The sequence below is a fragment of the Trachemys scripta genome, chromosome 17 (assembly GCF_013100865.1).
Source record: "Trachemys scripta elegans isolate TJP31775 chromosome 17, CAS_Tse_1.0, whole genome shotgun sequence".
Classification (NCBI taxonomy): domain Eukaryota; kingdom Metazoa; phylum Chordata; order Testudines; family Emydidae; genus Trachemys; species Trachemys scripta.
This window is the reverse complement of record NC_048314.1, coordinates 3410449-3432393: the sequence shown is the minus strand read 5'-3', so window position 1 is coordinate 3432393 and position 21945 is coordinate 3410449. Positions and strand designations below refer to the sequence as shown.

At 56.4% G+C, this 21945-nt stretch overlaps 1 protein-coding gene across 1 annotated transcript in view; it reads left to right on the top strand.

Moving 5' to 3' along the window:
• Positions 1-21945, top strand: part of LOC117889358 (regulator of G-protein signaling 3-like) — a gene marked incomplete in the record, with an annotated part of 146707 nt that overhangs the window by 26500 nt on the left and 98262 nt on the right. The window contains 6 exon segments of the mRNA XM_034793379.1: positions 8917-8967; positions 12757-12815; positions 13696-13790; positions 14816-14884; positions 16413-16473; positions 21629-21719. Coding sequence (XP_034649270.1) covers positions 8917-8967; positions 12757-12815; positions 13696-13790; positions 14816-14884; positions 16413-16473; positions 21629-21719 — 426 coding nt within the window.

Genomic DNA, 21945 nt, shown 5'->3' with positions numbered 1-21945 from the left:
CCCCCCCCCCCCCAAACTCCCAACCCATCCAACCCCCCATCCCTGTCCCCTGACCAGGGCCGACTTTAAAGAGCCCAGGTATCGGGCTGCGCTCCGGCCAGAGCTCCAGCCGGGGTTGCGGGGCTTGGGGCCGGGCTGGAGGTGCTCGGCCGGGGCTGGGCTGGTGCACTTGGCCGGAACCGGGGCCTCCCCCGAGCTCTCCTCCCCTCCCCACTCGCCCCAGCTTACCTGCTGCTGCCACCCGCCTGCCCCTGCTTCTTTTCAGACTTCCCGCGAAGATCTGATTGGCGGGAAGCAGGGGAGGGGGAGGAGCAGGTGGGTGGAGCGTTCAGGGGAGAGGAGGAGGGGGAAGACAGCTGCAGGGGGATGGCGTGGTGGGACTGCAGGGGATGGGGGGAGCCGGGAAGGGGCTTTGGCTGCCGAGTGGCGTCTTTTCGGTCTATAAATAGCCAACCGGGGGGAAATCCCGGACATTTTTAGATTTTTCGAAATCCCCCGCGGACGGCTATTTATAGACCGAAAAGCTGGACATGTCCGGGGAAATCCGGACTTATGGTAGCCCTATTCCAGCCCAACCCTGGCATAGCTGGTGACTCTGGGCAAAGCCCACTGAATTCCCAGGAATAACTTCCAGTGACTTCCCAGGCCTCTGTGGCTGGTGCGGGCTGGGAGTGAAGGAAAGGGCTGTGCACGCTCTGCCTGCTGGTGTTGGAGCACCTGGCATCGCCCATTCTCCTAGCAGTGGCAGGTGACTATTGATCAGACCCAGGGAGAGAGCAGAGCCCTGTGGGGCGCACAGGGGGGGGCCAGGGCACCGGTGGCACAGAAGCAGCTGCCTCTCTTCACCCTCTGGGCACAGCCCTTGAGGAAGGTTTCCGGCAGTGCCTTGGGCCATGCCATCGCTCCTGGGCAGGACAGCAGCGGCCTGCAATCGACTGGGAATTTCAGCTTTCAAGTGTGGACCGGGGTGGAGGAGATCACCCGTCAATCACGTTGGCAGGGCTGGCTCCAGGCACCAGCTTAACAAGCAGATGGTTGGGGCGGCCACTCCAGAGGGGGGCGGCACATCTAGCTATTCGGCGGCAATTCGGTGGAGGGTCCCTCACTCTGGCTCGGAGTGAAGGACCTCCCGCCGAATTGCCGCCGCAGATCGCGATTGTGGCTTTTTTTGCGGGAGGGAGGAGGTCTGCTTGGGGCGGCAAAACCCCTGGAGCCGGCCCTGCACATTGTACGCGGCCCCAAAGACTTGTGTTCTGCCAGTGCAGAGCCGTGGCCGGGTGGGTTGCTGGAGCTGTACTAAGCACGCAGCGCGCTGTGTCAGCACTGGCGTTTGCAAGGCAGCACGGGTCTAAATGTGAGAGCCGCTGAACACATGCGTCTCTGGGGGGAGGGTGCTCAGTACCTCTGGAGAGGAGATCAGGCTAGGGCTACCATATGTCCGGATTTCCCTGGACAGGTCCGGCTTTTCGGTCTATAAATAGCCGTCCGGAGGGGATTTTTAAAAATCTAAAAATGTCCGGGATTTCCCCCCGGTCGGCTATTTATAGATAGAAAAGTGGCGGCCAAGCGCCTCTGGGCACCCAAAGCCCCTTCCCGGCTCCCCCCATCCCCTGCAGCCTTACCATGCTGTCCGGCCCCGCAGCTGTCTTCCCCCTCCTCCCCTCCCCTGAATGCTCCGCCCACCTGCTCCTCCCCCTCCCCTGCTTCCCGCCAATCAGAGCATCGCGGGAAGTCTGAAAAGAAGCAGGGGCAGGCGGGAGGCAGCAGCAGGTAAGCTGGGGCGGGGGGGGCGCGAGGAGGAGAGCTCCGGGGAGGCGCGGCCTTGGCCGAGCGGCGCCCGGCGGCCCCAGCAGCTCCGGCCCGGCTCGGGCCCCAACAACGCCGGCCGAGCACCTCCAGCCTGGCCCCAAGCCCCGCAACCCCGGCCGGAGCGCAGCCCGATTCCTGGGCTCTTTAAAGCCGGCCCTGGTCAGGGGACAGGGAGGGGGGGTTGGATGGGTCGGGAGTTCGGGGGGGGGCTGTCAAGGGGCAGGGGTGTGGAGAGGGGTCGAGGCAGGCAGGTAGCAGAGGGGGTTGGATGGGTCAGGAGTTCTGGGGGTCCTGTCGGGGGCGGGGAGCACTTGGATAGGGCATGGGAGTCCCCGGGGGTCTGTCTGGGGGTGGGGGTGTGGATAAGGGTCAGGGCAGTCAGGGGACAGGTAGGGTCGTAGGGCGTTCTCAGGAGGGGGCAGTCAGGGGACAAGAAGCAGGGCGGCTTAGATAAGCGGTGGGGTCCTAGGGGGCAGTTAGTGGCAGGGGTCCCAGGAGGGGGCAGTCAGGAGACAAGGAGCTGGGCGGGTTAGGGGTTCTGGGGGGGGCAATCAGGGGGTGGGAAGTGGGAGGGAGTGGATGGGGTGGGGCAGGGGCGGGGCTAGAGCGGGGCTCCTCCCCCCCGTCCTCTTTTTTGCTTGTGGAAATATGGTAACCCTAGATCAGGCTCCAAGTGACTTCACAAAGCAGCAGGTTGTCACTGCCGGTCCCTGGATCCTAATCAGACCAGTAAGTGGGGAGTGCGTGCATGTGCGTGGGTGTAGTTTGTAAAGCTCCATGCACCACAGCTACCAAGAGCCGTGGCCCTGGGATGTCCAGGGCGGCTGTGCAGCGGGGCCATCATGGCTCCAGGTCGCCGGGTTCAGCTGCCCACACTGGGGCCACCTGGCTGCTCCTGAATACGCATGGAAATGCTCAGAGCCAAGCAGCAGAAGCAAAACGTTTCACCCCTCCCCCGGAACCAGGGAGAGCGAGTGACACTCCCACGCTGGGTCCCTCTGCTTTGCTGGGCCCTGGCCTTGGGATGGAGAGAGCCTCGTGATTCTGTGTGGAGGGGAGAATGTCCTGCGATGTTCCCTTCAGCTCCTCCCCTGGGTTCAGTCCCTGCAGTTATACAGTGCATGCGGGAATGCGTCTGCGCGTGTGTGTTTGTGACAAACCTGATGCTGGTTCCTGGTTTCCATGGGGGCTAGTGGACTATTCTGTGCTGACGGAGGTTGTTTGCCACGTTCCCCCCATGCTGCTAGCACACAACGTTGGCATTTGCTGATGCAGTTTCCTTTTCTCTTCAAAGCTGCAAAATCTTACTTACGGTTCTGGTTTACTTCTCTCCAAGGCCCGCTGCAGTAAATCATCTGAGAATAAAAGCGACAAGGTATAAAAGGCTGCTGGAAGCAGGCAGGGAATCGCACCCCTTACCTGACAAGGCGTGTCCCTTCCTGGGGGCTATGCTTCCGTAACATCACAGCCACTTTCCTTCCCCACACCAATCCTGGGCCAGGCGCAGTCAGGGAGGGCTGGGGCATGGCTGTGCTCTGCCCATGTGCCCAGAATTGCCCCAGTTGAGACCCAAGCACTCAAACAACATGAGCCAGCCCCCCAAAATCAGGATTGGCTTAAAAACATAAGACTAAAAATAGTAAGTTTGGGCTCTTTTTTGTTGGCCTTCTGGGTTTGGAGCCTTTAGGTTGCACCTGCATCACTCTACTTGGCTTTCCTCCTCAGCCTGGAGCCCAGAAACATCCTCTTTTGAAATGAGAGCTGAAATTCTCACTTAATCACTGGACTCCAGGAGCTGGGACTTGAAGGACAGAGACCTGCGAGAGGTGGCTGGGAGACAAGGCATTGTGGTGCCAGTCAGAATTCTTACCTCATTCAGTACAGGGCAACCCATGCTCCTCCAGTAAAGCATAGCCACGTGCTGTAATGAGAGTGCTACAGTAGAAGAAAGACGGAGTGTTGGTGGTAGTGAGATCCCTGCTACGGGGATCCAGCATGAGACGGCAATGGAAATACACCCAGCTCATTGCTCTTATGTACAGGTGGAAATACCCAGACTGCCCAGGGCTCCTTGGATGGCTCGAAGGAGTGGCAGGAGAGCTCTCAGCCCTTAACTGACCGTGATGGGGGGCAGGTTCCTTCACCAACAGATCTCTACTCCTAAGGGTTTTAGTTAAACAGGTGCTACAAACATGAACAAAGCCCAGGGTAAATGCATCAGAATAGGGATCATTGCCCTTGGTAGTGAGCTGGGTCTCTCACTTCCCCGATCGCTGAGGTAAAACTCCCCCTGCCCTGTCTCCACTAGGAGTTTACAAGGAGATCGTTATCTCATGCTCACTTGTCTTGTAAAATTCCACCTTTATCCCTAGTGGAGACATAGCCTTGGTGGGCCTCACTACTGCTTCTCTGGTGTCTAGAGAGACTTCCCACTTCCACAAGACCCGGCCGCATTTCTCAAATGCAGCCATCAGCCCACCCTCTGGGGAAACTCAGAAAGCCAGCAGCTGCTTGTGTCCGGATGTTGAAGTTAATAGAACTTTTGCTGGTTGTTCTACATAGGGCGAGGCAGGCGTGGGGCTGCCTTTCCTGCCAGCCGCGGGTGGGGGAGGCCAGCACTCCGTTTGTCTGAGAAAAGCTGAATGCCTCAGCTGGACCCATATTGCCATGTGTTTGCAGTTTGTTTATTTAACTCTCCCCTCCTCTGTCTCCTAGCCCAGCCGCAGTGCATCCTTACACATCTCTCAGGCTGTGGTTAACCTTTACTCTCTTGTGTTATTTGTATTATCGGAGTGCTTAGGAGCCTAGTCAGGACCAGGACCCCCGTGTGCTCAGTGCTGTACAAACACGCCACACTAATGCCAGCTCTTTGCAGGTAGCTAGAGAGAGACAGGGCTTTCTGAGCCAGCACCGTCATCCGTTCCCTACAGGAAGATGGGGTTTTCCATACTGGACCAGTCTGCTAGTCTAGGACCCTCTCTCTCGGCACCAGTGGCCAACCCCTCATGGTTCAGAGAAGGTCAGAACACCCCATAAAGTTCCGTTGTTTCACTAGGTGGTTTTTCCTCCTCCTCCCATCTTTTTGTAAGCATTTGTACAGCACCTAGCACCTAGGGGCCCTAATTCATGGCCTGCTGGTGCTACTGCCGTGCACATGGTAAATACTAAGCCAATCCTGTGCCTCAGTGCTAGTTACCCTGATCAGTGTCCAGTCCGAACACTCCTTCAGATTGAGTAATGCTGTCATAAAACAGCCTCACATCACTCAATTATTTTAACCCCAGCCGCAGCCTTCTGCCCTGCTTCTGCTGTTCTCGCTCTGCTTAATCTCAGCCCGCTGTGTTTAGGGAGCACCACGTGCTGCCTCCCAGACACAGGGCTCCCCCTGCCACTGCCGGCGCAGATTCGATCCGTGCTCTTCCTCTCCCCGCTCCTCAAATAACCCTGGCACAAAAGCTCTCTGTCCCCTCGCGCTCCCGTTCCTTAGCAGGTCATGCTTGGCTGGATCACATCCTTTTGCTTTCCCAGCGTCACTATTGTCAGATGTTAATGGCGGAATAACGAGGGTGTTCCCACGGCTTCGGAAATGGGAAGATGGCAAAAGGGTTAAAGTCCTGGCTCCAAATGCTGGGTTTGTTCTGGTAGCATGTTAAACACTGAGGGCCAAATTCACCACTGGTGGAAATTGACATAGACTTCAGTGGAGCTGCACTGACTTACACCAGCTGAGCGTGAAATGACCCCCCGCCTCTGCCTTGTTACTTGGGCAGAGCTGTGAGCCGTCTGCCCCCAAGGTGAGGTGCCAGGACTTTACAGCCCAGCTGCGCCCCGGCTCTGCCAGCTGGAAATCTGGACTTCCCCCTAGTGCTGAGGATCTCCAGCAATACCTCATGGGATTGTAACTATCAGGACTGTGCAGAGCCTGTCCCTGCTTCCCCTCCCCCAAGGCTGCTTTCCTCCCCCGCCCCTAGCGTAACTAATTGGCTGGGGTTCCCTGGCACATGGGAATCCGTGTGGCATGGAGCCAGGGCAGGAGATCTTTCTTGAGTCTCAGGGCTCTTAGGAGTAACAGCCTTCACTCCCAAACATTGTCTCTCTAATGCTACCTAGTCATTGCATTGAGCAGCCCAGCCCTAGATCTCCCAGCACTGCGCACAGGACGGGGAGTTTCATTATCCCCGTTTTCGGGATGGGGAGATCACGGCCCACAGAGGAGAAGGGACTTGCTCCAGGTCACCCAGCAGCTCAGGAGCAGAGCCAGAATTAGCACCCGGCTCCTCGCCCAGCCCCGCACTCACTGTCGTGGGGATCTTTCTTTGCTTCCTGCAGGTGCACTGTAGGTCACTGTCCCAGTGAGGGGCTTTCACAACCCTTAGCAAAGCAGGAAATGCCATGTGAAGGTGCTGCTTCCCCACAGTGCTGCCACCGCACCAGAGCCCTGCCCCCCTGGGAGGCCAGCCCGGCCCCTGCCAGGAGGGTCCCTGGGGCATGGGGACTGGTTACCTGAACTCCTAGTAGGGGATCCCCTCTTCCACTGTCAGTCCCTGTGGTTGTGCCTGGGCAGCCCAGTGGGAGCTCTGCCAACCAGCACAATTCCCCCGGTCAGGGCTCCTAGCCAGGCGCACGGCACTGCAGAGAGGGTGCTGATGCCTCTGGGATGGGCACAGAGACAATGGCTGTGTGAGGGAAGGGTAAGGTGCTGGGCTCTTCCCCATTCCTGTTGGCACCCGTTGGGCTGGGGGGGAGGATAGGCACCCCGGCTATGGCAGGTTCGGGCCAGGGCTGGGTTTGGGCCAGGGGAGGGGTGCCCGGCCATGGCAGGTCTGGGCTGAGGCTGGGTTCAGGGCGCCCCTCCCCCGGCTGAGGCAGGTCCGGAGCTGAGTTGGGTCCGGGAGAGGGGTGCCTCTCATCCGCACCACTTACAGGGAACATAGCTCCCTGCCCCCCTGAGCTTACAGGCTGCTGATTGCCAGTGCAGTGCTCCATCCACGAGGACGCACTGCCTGTCTGCCTTAACACCTTGCTAAGGTCCCTGCTTCCAGGAGCATACACTGTGTGTATAATTGTACTCAGCACTTCCCCAGGGGTTACTCTCTCAGACCACCTCCCTGAGGCGAACTGCTCCTTACAGCCCACTAGTGGGGGCGGGTCGGAGTTACCCCAGATTTGTGGACAGGAAAGCTTTGGCAGAGGGGCTAAGGGACCTTCCAAGGCCACCCAGAGGGAAGATGGAGAGCTGGGGGTTGTTGTATTAATTTTGTTGGACTATATGGGACAAAGGTGTTAACATAACCCGATCACTGTCCAGTGTTAAACAATGTTAAACAAGGTCCAGGGTTCAGTATACAGAGCCCTCAGCCTGCTCAGTACCATTAAGAGCATATAGAAAAGAAAGAAAAACAGCTAAAGTATTTGAAATGTGAAGTATTGAATAAGGCTTTCATTTGAACTACATCCCTTGTTCCTTTTTCTTTGAGCTGGAGAGAGTTTTCAGAAGGAACCCCCCTTGTCTGACAGGCTACACTGCAAAGAAAATCTCACAGCACCGAATCTCAGAGCCCAAGTCATGCTGTGGGGCTAAAACCAGCAGTGTAGATGTTTCTGCTCTGGCTCGAGCTCTGGCTCTGAAACGTGATGGGGGGTGGTGGTGACATATTACTCAGGGTACAATCTGGACAGCTGTGTCCCCTCAGTTCTCAAACCTGGGGTGCCTTTTACACTGCTTTGCTGTGAGAACAACCACTCCTGTTCTGCCCACACACAGCCTCCAGCATGTAAATCCCCCCCAGCCATACTGTATGCCACGGAACACATCTTATACAGTAGAATTTTATAACTTTACATACAATGTGGTCACACAGATTTTACCAAGACAGTAATGTTCAGCAAATTATGAGTTTTCAGATGATACCTCACAAGGCATATTTTGTACAAAATTTATCATAGTCTTGTAAAAACGGTGAACTCAAGGGTACCTATTGTCTCAGGAGGGTCTCAGAACCTGGGCTTCAGCCCGAGCGGGAACGTCTATGCTGTTGTTTTTAGCCCTGCGGCCTGAGCCCCGTGCACCCACGTCAGCTGACCCAGGCTCTGAGACTTGGTGCCGTGGGTTTCTCTCTGCAGTGTAGATGTACCCTTAGATGGTATTGAAGACGGCAATAGCTTCCCTTTTGGGGAAAAGAGAAGAAGTTGGTTGAGATGGGCTGGAGCTGGTGTTAAAGTCTAATTCTGTTTCATCCCAGAGTTGTCTGGGGTCTGGCTACAGCTCATGGAGGTGGTGATGTCGTCTGGGTCCCTCTCTGTGTCCGCTCAGGTCAGGATCAGGATGACGAAGGCCCCAGGGTCCCAGGAGACCGTGCGGGTGGCAGCCGTGATGGTGAAGCTTGCTCAGTAGCCAGTTTTTCTCCCAAAGTCTCTTAAGGACCTCAAAAGAGAGTGGGGGGTGGACTAGTCCATCTTCCCATTATTTTGTCCACCAATTAGGCCTAGTTTCTGACATACTGATTTTGGTTCATTGATACTCGCTCCCACATTGTTGCTGTTTACCAGGCATGATCTTAACACAGCCCTTGAGTTTTATCACAGGCCTTTTTGTTTGGGCTAAGCCAGCCTTTCTGCCTCCCTCTCGTACCTTTTCCTGTCACAATTTGTTGGGACAGGTCATTGGGACACTTTAGTTACTGTCACTTACATTGAACAGCTGAATTCCCATTAGGGCACGTTTGTGGGCCCAGTGATCACGCCAGGGTTCAGGAGTCTCCCATGCCCCGTCTCTGTGGCCACATATCGCTCAGCCTTGTGAGGCGTGTATAAGTGAGACAGATCCTTTCCAGGAGCCAGGTTTTCCCAGCCCTTCCCCATTGCCACAGGCTCCTCTACACGGGCAGCATCTCACCGAGCAGCAGCCCCTGAAATGCTGTTAGAGCAGGGAAGGGAGCCAGGGTGTTTAGTGGCTGGAGTGAAGCTGGCAGAAGGGCAGAGCCATGGGTACTGGGGGGTCCCTCTGCACCCAGCTGGGCTGGCTTTTGGGGCATAGTTGGCAGGGAATCTCCCTGGATGAGATCCGCACCAGTCGCTCATCTGCTCTTTCTCCTGTTGTTTGCCCAGGTCAGCTGAAGCTGTCCATCGACATGCAGGGCAGGCTCCTTGTGCTGCACAGTAAGTATCGCTGGCGGGGGGGGCGTGCCGGGATACAGTCCATGTCACCAGGAGAGCAGGGGCAGCTCACAAGAAGGGCCCTTTGTAGCGGTCTGTACCCGATCACAGTGTTAGCCCCAGAGAGGCTGGCTCAGCAGTGGGGCTTGAACCTGGGGCTGCTGGTGTGGAAAGAGCAGGCTCTGCTAGCAGTGGCTGCCGCAAGCTCCCCAGCCTCTGCCTGGTGCCCAGCCATGCTAGAGGGGAACAGAGCACTGCCCCACAGGCATGTGCTCACCTGTGCGAAAGGTGAGCTGTGTGGTCTCACCTGCGAGGATCTGCAGTGACTCTGGTGCTGGTCCTGCTGCCCTGCCCTAACCCAGGCAGAGGGAGAGCCGGGCTTGGCTCTGCCTTCCGGGACCCAGCTCCAGCCAGAGCTCCTAAGCAACCTAGGCAGGCTGCTCGCTGGCAGGAGCCTCACTCCTCCCGCGGTGTCCTTGAGTGAGTCACCAGCGATGCTGCCGCAAGGTGCGCCCAGCGTCACCCCTGCTAGGCGGCCCAGCCCGTCCGGCCACTCTGCGGCACATCGGGGGCAGGGCTGTGCTTTGCACGCCAGGCTGCACCGAGCCCTTTAGCAGGCACAGGACAAATCTCCAATACCAGCGACTCTGAGTGACCCTCGGCTGGCATGGGGATCCCGCCCATCATTCCCTCCAGGCCCCACGGCTGGGGTTGATTTCCCACGATGCTCAGCAGTCTGACTCGGCAGCATAGGAGCCTGCAATGCCCAGAGCGCGATAATGGAGCCCTTGTAACCACTGGAGCCCATGGGTCAGCCTGAGCTCACCCGTGATTGGCTGAAGTCCCCAAGGCGGCTGGACACTGGACTTTCAATGGGGGGGAGGTGCCTCACCTGCGTGGGCACTTTGGAAAATCCCAGTGGGCACCTACCTGCATGGTTAGATGCCTGAAAACCTTAGTAAACAGGGTCCCGTCCAATTAAACGCACAGCGACGTCCCCAGCGACTGAGAGAGGCTCTGCAGTGCTGTGAGCTCACCTAGCGCGCATGGCCGGTACTTCTGCGGGATACACCTTCAGACACAGCAGCAGTGTCGAAGCCTCACATAAAGCGACTGCTCCCAGAAGCCCGGGGCTGAGCGCAGGTTGCTGCAGAACCGTCAAGGTGACCTGCAGAAAGCTGGGCTTGGGTCATTGATACTTCGTCATGCGGCATAAAGAAGGACAGAAAGATTTGTCACAAATGGCCTTTGCTGGTGCCACTGGAGGTCTCAGATATGTGTACTGGGCACTCTGGTGAGGGCATTGCCCAGTTACCCCTGTGGGGAGCCCAACACTTGGTTTCTGGGGGAGACAAGGCTCCAGTGTCTTATCTAACCCCCAATGCTTTGTGTACTGCAGCAAGCGACAGGTTCTCTGTGGCTCACAAACAGCCAAAAGGTCACGTTTTGACCTAATTTATCTCCTTTGGCCTGCTGCGTTTCCTGACCTTGTGTGGTGATGCATTTAACTTGTACATTTAATTTCTGAAGAGCAGAGGAGAAAAGGCGCAGGGGTCAGGGAAAGGAACAGGAGATCCAACCCTTCTTCCCCTCTGGGATGGTAACAGTGGCCTGTGGCTAGCTGGGGCCTCCTCGGAGCCTATGGGGAGGGCCTGGGGCAGTTAATAGCGCACATGGAGAGATGCCCACTGATCTGAACATGCATGTGCAAGTAGAGCAGATGCAGTAGGAGGGCCGGGGTCCGGCACACTGAACACGGAGCGCTCCTGACAGCAGACAGGAGGGTGGATGGTCTAGTGGCAAAGGGGCTAGTTTGAGTTCAGGCCAATGGGCTCAGTCTTGTTCATGCCACGGACTCGCTGCATGCGCTTCGGGGAACCACTCTTTGCCTGAGATCCCCATCTGCAAAATAGGGGCAATAAATTCTGGCTTGTGTGCTTCAGCGTCCTAGCTTTGTGGGCAGGTGCTGTGGATCTGTGCGGGGGGCTGAGCTACGCAGCAGTCTGAATGGAGCCAGGAAACACCCACATGTTCTGCAGAAGGTCTCTGTGCCCACGGAGAAGCTGCCCTCGACGCAGGACAAGTAAGGGAGCTGGGGAGCAGTGATTGGGAACTCCCTGAGCCAGCAGTGAGCTGTGGAATCCAAGGCCGTGTTGAGATGGAGTGGGGCTGGGGAATCCCAGAGCTACAGTGGGTGGGCAGTGATGAGAAAGGAAGTGTAGCCTGGGTACCTAGCCAGTGAAGTTGTATCTGGTAGCAGAACTGGCTCCCCAAGGGGCCTGGCCGAAGCTCCATTGCTTATAGCTGGTGCTGGCCCTAGCCAAGGTGCTGCATGACCCAGCTCATAAGGGTGGCCTGGGTCCATGCTCCTCATCCCTTTCCAGGCTGGCATTCCCTGGTACGTGCAGGGCCAGTGTCCAGCCTCCTTCCAAGGGTGGAGTTAGGGATTACAGAACAAAGGAGAAGGGATGGTTGTTCTGACCCTAAAAATGGCTGCAAGAGTCTGGCACAAACGATGTTTTATTTGACTGGAGGCTGGTCCGGAGTGAGTCTGTTACTGGGAACTTGCTCCACACTTCAGAAAGGATGGTAACAAATCGGAAAAGGTTCTGAAAAGAGCTGCAAGGATGATTTGAGATCCGGAAACCTGCCTGACAGTGAGAGGTTAAACCAAGAGGAGGTTAGCGTGTGACATGACCCCAATGTATGAATCCCCACGAGGGAAGCAGCTTTCTGAGACTAGAGAGCTCTTTAACCAGCAGACACAGAAGGAGACCGAGTGGCTGGAAGCTGAAGCTGGGTAAATTCAGACTACAAATCAGGGAGGTGTTTTACCAGAGAAGGTGATTAACCTTTGAAACAACTCACCTCAGGATGGGGTGGATTCTCTTTAAACCAAGGTGGGCGTCTCTTTCAGAGAGAGCTGCTCTAGCATAACCAGGTTGATGCAGGAATCCCTGGGGGAGATTCTCTGGCCTGTGCTCTGAGCGTAATGGTCCCTCCTGGCCTTCACATCTGGGAAAGGGGCAGCCCCAAATATGGTAGTGGAAAGCTAGGAGTGTGTGCAGCAGAGGGGTCTTACTGCAAGCCCTTTGCTCCTGTGCTGTTTGTGACAGCCTGATCCTGGCCTAGAGGAACCCAGGCCTCCCCCCGGCAGATGCAAAGCTCCTGCTGTCAGGTAGCAGGCCGGGCTCTGAACGGCAGCTCCTGGCTGTGCACAGCTCTGACAGCGCCTCCTGTACAGAACAGTCTCGTTCCCATCTGTGTGTGCTGGGGCCGGATTCTCATTTCACTCACACGCCTGGAAAGACGGGGCATCGCCACTGCAGCCAGTGCAGGAGGCTGTTTCGCAGAGGCGGAGCAGAGATGGAGCTCTGGCCTTTGCTATTTAACTTGACGATACATTTGTCCCGGGGCCTGGCGCCAGTAGCCCCTGCGTTGTGTGAAGTCAGGCGGGTGAAATGCAATTTGTCAGCTGGATGCTGGGCTGCATCTGCTCCAAGCTCCCCCGCAGACGCATGTGTTCATAGGACAGTTTTACTTCAAAAGAAAACCCTGAACCATTTCTCTCTGCAATCCCCCTGTGCCCACGAGCCCTCAGGGGCAGGGAGGTGCCTGCCAGGCGCGGAGGCTGCCAGCCCATGTCCTGTAAGCCAGCTCTGGGTTAATCCTGCCAGTCAGGCTTGACAAGGAGGAGCCTGGCTTTCAGTGCCCGGCCCCAGGGCACGAGCGCAGTGCTGTGGGAAGACACCTTGCTTGTCTCTTTTCAACCATGTTTCATTTTCTTTCCAGTTATGGAAGCAAAAGGCCTGATGGGAAAAGAGTACCGGACATGCAACTCCTATGTGAAGGTGAGTTCTCTTGCCGCCCCAGGGGCTTTGGATTCAGCTGGGGATGAGGATGTGACCACTTTGTACCTCTTCTGGTTTTGGGGTGAATTCCCCCAGGCATGCAGCTGGGCTCCCATCTTCTCCCTGTCCCTCTTCTGGGGCTCCACAGAAATCGGGGCAGAACCTTTGCTTTGTGCCTGCCCATTTGTCCTGAACTCCCCCGCCCCATCCCTGCATTTACCGGCTGCTGAGTGCTGGGTGCATCACTGTGCTAACTGCACCTGGGGGCTGTGGCACCCTCCGATGGAGAACTTGTTGTCACAGAATCATTACTGGCAGAGAACGTGGGAGCCAGAGGAGAAAGCGCTGTCTGTGGCTGTCAGCGCTCATCAGTTTTGGCAAGCCAATGCCATCATGCAGACTAAGGAAAGGGATGAGACTGAATGATCAGCATTAGACAAACTCCAGGAACTGCGCTGTAGGGCACAGGGCTGGGCAGCCCGTAGTAGGTCATTTCCATCTCTACTTCCGCTGATTCTAACGCGGGTCTCAGAGGTAGGTAGGTAGGTAGGGGTGTGTGGGTGTGGGTGTATGTGTGGGTGTCTTTACTTGGCCAAAGACTGGCTAGGAATATTTGTGCAAATCAAACACTGGGTTCTCTGAATTGCTAAGGAAGAATTTCTCCTTTTCATGTTGCCCAAAGAAGCTTTGTAATGTTGTGGCTAGACCTGGTCAATGCAAAGAGACCTAAAAACCTGGCTAGCACAAACTAGATCTTTGAGACTTTAGCCATCCATAAAGCTGACTGGTGGGTCTTCTGATCTTAGCACTAGACAATTGCTGGGTTTGTGGCGAGTTTGCTTAAAGATGGCTAATGTGCTGTTTGTTTCTCTACATCAAGATGTCTGTAGTACCAGATACTGATCGGAAATGCAGGCAAAAAACCAAGACCGTTCCAGACAGCAAAAATCCCATCTTCCACGAGCACTTTCTCTTGTGAGTATGCAGGGTCCGAGGTGGCACCATCCTGTCCTTCCATTGGTTTGTGTTCCAAACGGGGCATGTGTTCGGAATGGAGCTGGAAGAGAATCTGAACTGTGGCAAATGCTGCCTTAGCCTCTCGTGGCCAAGATCCCCTGTTTACTCACTGTTAGCTTCAATAAACATGCCTCATGCATGATGAGGTTTTGTACTGAAATGAGGAGTGACAGACATTATTTTGCTGTTTCTTGTAGCTGAAATGCCTTGAACTTTTGAACAGAGCTTTGCTGAAGCTCACAAAGCTGTGACTACACAGCATGACAGCAATACTCCTGCACATTTGGAGTTTCTTATTTGGTAGCTTCTATGCGTCCGTACGGAGTCGGGGAAAACATTCCATTTCCTAGACCCTGAGCCTGCCACGATCTGGTGGATCAGTATGAACAAGGAAGGTAAAAGGATTTCCCAAAGCTCTAGCATGTCCTTGCATGGAAAGGGGGCTGGTGGCTTGCAGTGTTTTGGTGGAGTTCATTATTTCTAGCAGACCTGCCTCTCTCGGATCTCTGTCCTCATGAAAAAAATATTCAGTCCGGCACAGAGTGATTATTTAGGAGTATGAATGATCGTGTTTTTGTGGTGGTCTTCCTTTGATGTTTAACATGTGTCTGTCCTTAAACAACCTGAGCTGTGTTTCAGCACCTGCCCAGGAGAGTTCACCTCCCTTTGCAACAGCTTGTCAATAACAAATGTCTCCTTTGTTTAACCATGCAAGCAGCATGGCCCTCAAGTTCTTCGTTATGTAATAAACATGGACTGGAGCTTGCAGCCTCATTAATTTTAGTAAATTAGTGCACAGTAGCTCGTTTGAGAAGACTGCCATTGATGGCAATTGCTGGGAAGCTCCATGTAGGAATCAGTGGGGCCGGGAATGGGGGATGCGGCATAGCTGTAGCATTAAAGGAACACTAACCCCACCCCTCGGTGTGTGTTCCTGGTGGCGATGGGTGCTCTCATCCTGTCCTTTCTGGCTTCTGTTACAGCCCCGTTCAAGAAGAAGATGAACAAAAGCGTCTTCTGGTCACAGTCTGGAACCAAGAGAGAAACTCCAGGTAAAGCCACTGCCAGGACGGGGCTGGGGTTGGAATGCTGCTGAGCCGTCTCTTTAACAGGTTTGGAACGGCCGGAGAAGGGATAAAAATACCGTTTGCTCTGGCCACGTCCACGTGAGTTCCTTCGGAGCCTCGGTCTCGTGGCCCAGCCTGGCGTCAGTGGGGGTCACGTGGGTAGAGCGAGAGCATGATGTGGCTGCTCGATCTGGGCAGCTTTGCGAGGGGTGGGTGACGCACGTCTGCACACCGGCCTCAGCACACGCCTCTGCTCAGGGCGCTCTCTGTCGCACGCTGGGCCCCGAGTGCTGCTGGGAAGCTGTGGATGCCGGCCGTGACCTCGGGCGGTCTGGGGCTGTGCTGGGCTGACATTGAAGCAAACTGCAGTTCCAAGAGCAGACGCTGCTGGGGCCGGGGCAGCATTTTGCACAGGCTTGTAGGTAATGTTGCTGAGAGGTCAGTTAGCCTAGGGGAAGCGTGCACAGCGTCTGCTCACACCGATGCCTGGTGGTAGCCCAGGAATGGCTCGGTGCCCGCCCTGGATGCTGCATGCAGCTTCACATGCATGGCACATGGGCAGCCTGTTTTGAGTTGTGCTGACCATGGGTGCCACCAGTCCAGATGTTCAGCACGCTACATCCAGCTCCGAGGCCACTGAGTAGCATCCCCCACCAGAGTCATGTTGGGTGATGTTGGCACAAAGGGCAGGATCAGACATCATATTGGGGGCAGCCAATGCTGGAGCCCACGCTAATGCCATGCTGACCTAGGGGCCTGCACATTCTGCCCAGATGCAAACATGGTGCAGCCCTCCAAGTATCCGAGAAACTAAAGAAGGAAAAGTCCTGGTGGATCATTTACGCTCTGTCTCAGGTCCCTGCATGGCAGCTGTCAGCAAATGCCAGTGTTGTAAAGGGCTGGGAGAGCTTTGGTCTCCGAGCAAATCCATGTAGTGCCCAAGCCATTATGCCAGGCGGGCTCTCCTGGGCAGGGACAGCTACCCAGGCATGCAGAGCTGCCTCCGTCTCAACAGCAAATGTCCAGCAGGTGTCAAGCAGCAACACTGGCCTGCCGGTGCAGCCTGGCTCCAGATAATCATTAGCTTTTTTAACTACCCTCCAAGCCCCTGCCCCTCTGTGCCAGTCTCATGGCAGAGACGTGGCTGCATGGGGTGGGAATCCAGCCACGACCATCCTTGGAGTGACACCGTGAGCGGAGTGGAGCAAACACAGGAGGGGCTGGACGGAAGTGCAGGGTGACTTGGCAAGATCAGCGCAGTGGGGGCTCCTGCTGCCTGCAAAGCCCTGCCCTCAGGGAGAGGACAGAAAGCCCAAAGGTGCATGTGTGGGGGAGAGGAGGTGTGTAGCTCTGTGTCTCCTTAGCCCTGTGCTAACATCACTCCAGCAGGAGCCAGGCCCTCCTGGCGGAAGGAAGAGGCGGGAGGCGTGCTGGTGGGGAAGCTGCCCCAGGTCTCTGGGGTAAGGAGGGTTTAAGGGGAGACGCTAACCCTGCTCTCTGATTCCTTCTCCAGACAGAGCCAGCTGATCGGCTGTATGAGCTTTGGCGTGAAGTCGCTCCTGACCCCAGACAAGGTACAGTCCCTTGTGGGTACGGAGCGCACACTGAGTTCGGGCCCTTCCTATCCTATGCACCATGTGGGAGGAGGCGATGTCCTCCCGTCCGAGGCACAGTGCCCTTGGCAGAGCCTCCTGGGTGAAGCGCCCTGCAACTGAGAGTGAGGGCGCCAGGGCCTCTGCGGGAGGCTGGCAGGAGAGCAGATTGGAATTGACAGCTGGGGGTTGTTTTCCAGCGGAGAGAGCATTTCCGACAGTGTGATGAGCACGTACCCAGCTCTGCAATGGGCGGAGGAAGCTGCTCTCTTTGGTCTGACAACGGCCTCCCTGCCCTGCAGGCGCCTCCTTGCCCTCTTGACCGAGGAGGAGAGCGCAGTGAGGCTGCTGAGGTGGGGAGCCGGAGGGCCAGGGGAGTGAAGGAGTCGTGGTGACTCTCTTGGCCAGTGGCACCTGCTCACCTTGGAGGCACAGGTGACAGGGACCCCATCTGCTGCTTGCTGGCACTGAGGACAGGCTGCTCTGGCCAAACACCAGTCCAGGTTCAAGGCTGCACAAGGCCGCCTGGTCTTGTTTGTGTGAGGCCCATCTGGGTGGCCCAGCAGCCCCGGGGTGGAGTGCCAGGCTGCGCACTGGCCTGTGACTGGTGAATGCAAATGCTGCCCATCCTGCCCAGAATGGGGCTGTGTTCAGCACCCAGGGAGAAGAGGTGCTCCGCTTTCCCTTCCTGCAGTACCCCAAACCCTGCTGGGGCCGGCCTGGGGCATCCTGCTGCCTTTGTGCTTCCTGGGGGCCAAATTTCCCATCTGATCTGCAGATCAGTGACTGTGTTCACCCTGGCCAGAGCTGCCCCAGCACTGGTGATGGTGGGGAGAGCAATGCCTGTTTCCCCACATCCTGGAGGCCCTGGGAACGCTATGACCTGTCCCCAGGGGGATGGGCCCTTCCCTCTCCCAGCTGGCGAAAGCTCCTTCCCAGCCCTTTGCTGAGACTACCGTCTTTGAGTCTTGTCCCAGGCACGCGGGAAGGGCCAGCCCGTCTCACAGGACCTGCAGTCCCCTGACCCTTCTGCCCACACCCAAGCATGATTCAGCCCAGGGGGTAGCCCAGAGATGGTGCTGGCCTTGGCGGTTGACCACCGGTTCTGGGCAATGGACACAGCTCAGTGGCCAAGGCTGGTCGTTCCCGACATGTCACCAGCCTGGGGCCCTGCGGACTGTGTGTAGCTGTCGCCCGGCCGGGGGAGCTTATGGGGGGAGCTGTATTTCAGTGGCTCCCAGCCCCCTCATGCCGGGCCCAGCGGGTGCCCTCCAGGCTGCTGTGCCATCAGCATGCAGAGAACACTGCTCTGCTGGGGCTGGCCCAGGCAGGTGTGGGGCGAGAGGTGCTGGGTGCTAACTTTGGCAGCCTGTTTGCTCAGTGGCATAGCCATTCCAGAGCACACTGCCCCTGCTCTGTAGCCCTGTCTGAGGCCAGGTGGCCAGTCGAGGCACTGATTTAACCCTCTGAAGCCCAACACAATAACACTTCCACAGTCCGTTCCGCCCCTCAGTCCCCAAGGGCTCTGCAGAGGTCAGGGTATTGAACTCACCACACATGGAGCCCCATTTTATAGGTGAGGAAAGTGCGGGTGAGAATTCTATTTCCAGGAGTGGCACCAGTTTGGGGTGCCCAGCTGTGGGGAGCAGGCAAGGCGAGGGGCAGAGTGAATGGGGCACTAGTCAGAGAGGGGCAGGTGGGCATCAGGTGTCTGAGTGCGCTGGCTCCAGTGAGGTGCTTACAGCAGGGCATGGCAGATGGGAGGAGCCGTCCGAGCCCCAGCTGAGGGTGCAGCATTGTGCAGGCTGGGGAGGAGAGGGAGCTGGTGTCCTGGGCTGGGAGAGCCCCGTCTCTAGCTAACAGTTAATGTGAAAAGAAGAGTATTGGAACAAGGGGGATAAACCCTCCCGTTTCTGTGTTTAACCCAATCCCTAACTAGAGACCAGGCTGCCACCTTCCTGGGGGTAGATTATCTCCCATCTGCTGCTGTGGGACAGGACACTGGGCTAGACTGGCCTTGGATCTGAGCCATTCTGTGTTCAAACCCACATCTTGTCCCCTTCGGCTCCCTGCCCCTGGCTGTCCTTGCTGTTAGCTGCTCCGTATCCCTCGAGCTAACTCACGGCCAGCATGGCAGCATCAGGGCGTGGTACTGCAGAGTTACTGTGGTACTAACCCACCCTTCCCAGCCCGTGATGCCCATGCTTGCTCTGGCCCCTGCTGGTGGGAATGCACTCACATTAATCCTGTTACGGGGGGGGGGGGGGGGGGGGGAAGTGCTTGCTGCCCCTCTCTCAGCTGCTGCAGTTTGTCATTCAGTGTCTTGGAGAAAATACATGAATGGCTGGGCCATTGCCTGCCTTTCCCATCATTGCCCACTCCATCCACGCCTGGGGGGCAGGGGGATTCTGTCAAGCCAGTGCTGCCACCTGTTGGCACTTTCAAGGTAATACAGCTTTAAAATCTACTGGGTTTTTCTTCCTCAAATAAACCAGCAATTCTGCTAAAGTAAATGGCTTTCACAGATCCCCACTTCTGGGTCCTGAGAAACACAGGCAACCCAACAGCTGCCAGAGCAGATCAGGCTGAGATCCATCCAGCCCAATGTCCTGTCACTGACAGTGGCCAGCACCAGCAAGGTGCAAGAATCCTGCAACAGGTGGCTCTGGAAGAACCTGCCCACAACAGGGTGACCAGATGTTCCATTTTTAAAGGGACAGTCCTGTTTTTTGGGACTTTTTCTTATGTAGGCACCTATTACCCTCCACCCCCTGTCCCGTTTTTTCACAGTTGCTATCTGGTAACCCTACCCCACAAGGAAACGTCATCTGAACCCCCTCAGTTAGAGATTGATTCCTGGTGTCGGTGTCCAGGGCTGGGGTTCACACTTCAGACAGGGCATTGAGAAATCCAACGGGTTCAGAAAAGATCTGCAAGAAGGTCTGAAGGTCTGGAAACCTGCCTTGTAGCAAGAGACCAAACAAGCTCAGTCTAAAAGAGAAGGTTCAGAGGTGACTTGATCACAGTCTTTAAGTCCCTGTACAGGGAAAAGATTTGAGAGCAGATTTAATCTAGATCTAATGAAGCCGACAAAGGCAGAACAAGATCCAGTGGCTGGAAGCTGAAGCCAGACGAATTCACACTAGAAGTGAGGTGTACATTTTGAACACAGAGGGTAATTCATCACTGGAAAAACCTTGCCAAGGGATGTGATGGATTGTCTGTCTCTTAAAAACAACAAGGAGTCTGGTGGCACCTTAAAGACTAACTTAGTTTAAAGATGTCTCTTGACATCTTTAAACTAAGACTGGGCATGTCTGTGTGCTTTAGCTCAACTGGAAGGGATGAGTTTGATGCAGGAATCCCTAGGTGAGATTCTCTGGCCTGTGCTATGCAAGAGATCAGACTGGATGATCATGTCTGGTCTTAACATCTGCGAATCTATTCATCTGCTTGCTCATGCCTTGAAACGGGGCTCATGTCCCCGCTAAAACTGGGGTTTTAGTCTTTAATAGTTACTATTGTGACTCTGGTACTTTGATCCATATCAATGTCCAATCTTTTTTTGAATCTTGCTAAGCGGTGGCAGTGAGTTCCACAGGCTAATTGTGACTTCCAGACTGTATGGGTAGAGGCAGGTGTGCACACACAAACACACACACATCCTGGAGTCACAGAGGCAGGATCTGGAGGCTGATGCTGTGAACACACAGCTGTCCCTCATGTGGCTGGCATGAGCTGTCTTCAGGGTTCTGCATGGTAATTCAGGAAACTATCGCTGAGAGTTTCCTGCCCACTGATTTGAGACTCTTCTTTAACCAAACCCTTTGTCCCTGGTGTAGCGAATGCCCTGCCCAGCCTGGCCGGCAGCATGCATGGGACGTGGTGAAAGAGCCCTGGCGTTGCCCGCCCTGCACTGCTGAAGGCACTCAGTGTGGATTGCAGATGACCCCTCTGGTGGTAGGGCTAGAATACTGGCCACCTGCTGAGACTGCCAGCATGGGGCACACGCAATGTAGACACATTTCAGCGAGGGACTGGGCCGGAACAACTGGTTAATTTCACATAGGCCATGCCGCAGCATGTTCGGTCAGCACTTCCTGGTGACCTAGGCCTGCTCCTCATTCTGATATGGTCCTTTTGCATAATGAGGCTAGAAACCCACCTGGGAATACGACTTTCTTACCAGACTCCCTGGATGACAGTGAAGTGGCACAATACAGTGGCTCCAGGCCCTACCCCCATAGCAGCCCCTGGTGCTGGCAGCGTAGCTAGGGGACGGGGGTGTGTGGCCAGCTGCTGGAATGGCCCTTTGGGGCTATGGGCAGTGGGGGAGCCCTGCCCCCGGGAGGGAGGCCAGCAAGTGAGACCCTATCTCGGGCTTGCTGTGAGAGTGCCAGTGTGCTCTAGAGCTGAGGCCTTTCCATGCTAATGGCTGGAGCCCCGCGAAGGGCTGAGCACAAGCATTGCTGCTGTTCCCAAGTCAGAGCAGGTGGAAAATCTGCTCTTCCTGTCACCAAACTGCACCTGGGTCCAGCAACCAGCAGGCCGGGGAGGAACAGAGCGGGAAATAGCCCCAGTGAGGAGAGGGATCTGAGCAAGGGATGTGGGGCCCTGACACCCCCACCACAGCTGCCCCCTGTACCCTCAGCTCCCAGTCTCTTGTCCTGCCCTGCACCTGCTGCATCCTGCTCCTCCGTCGCTCTAAGGAATCCCTCCTCCCGTCTCACACGCTCTCCTTCTACAGTGCTCCCGCTGCCTGGCACTCCCTGCGCCCTCCCTTCTGCTGCAGTGCCCGGCTCACATGTCAGCCCCTGAGCTCAGCCAGTGCGGACACAGGGCACCTGGGCCCTGTCTGCTCTAGGACACGCCCCTGTGCGCGGGCTGGCTCAGCCTCGGGAATCAATGGTGCTGCTGGTGGCCCCTCTGGCAGCCCTGTGGACGCAGGGCCCAGGGCCACCAACTGTGCTGACACTGGGCTGGGGCGTGCTGGGTGCAGAGGGTGCTTTCATACCTGCTCTGTGTTCTCCCCGGGCAGGCACTGCTCAGTCAGCACCCTGCACTCACAGCCCTTGCACAGACACGCTCTCCTGTTCAGCATGAGCTCTGCGGCTTTCACCCCCTCTCTCTGCCCTAGGAGGTCAGCGGCTGGTACTATCTCCTCGGTGAGGACCTGGGCAGGACCAAGCACCTGAAGGTGGCCACGCGGCGTCTGAAGCAGAGCAGAGGTGGGTCCCCCTCAGCAGCATGCTCTGGGGAGTGGTACGTCCCAAGAGCTAGCAGAGCATGGGAGCGGCTTGGGTTCTCATGCCCTGCCTCCTCCCCCCGGCAGCGTGTGGAGCCAGGCTCAGTGGAGAGCAGATTAGCAGAGGCCCCCATCCTATAGCTGGCCTCCAGGTGCGGGCCTTCAGGGGAGACTCCCTGCCTGTGCTGCATGGAGCTGGGCCTGGCTGG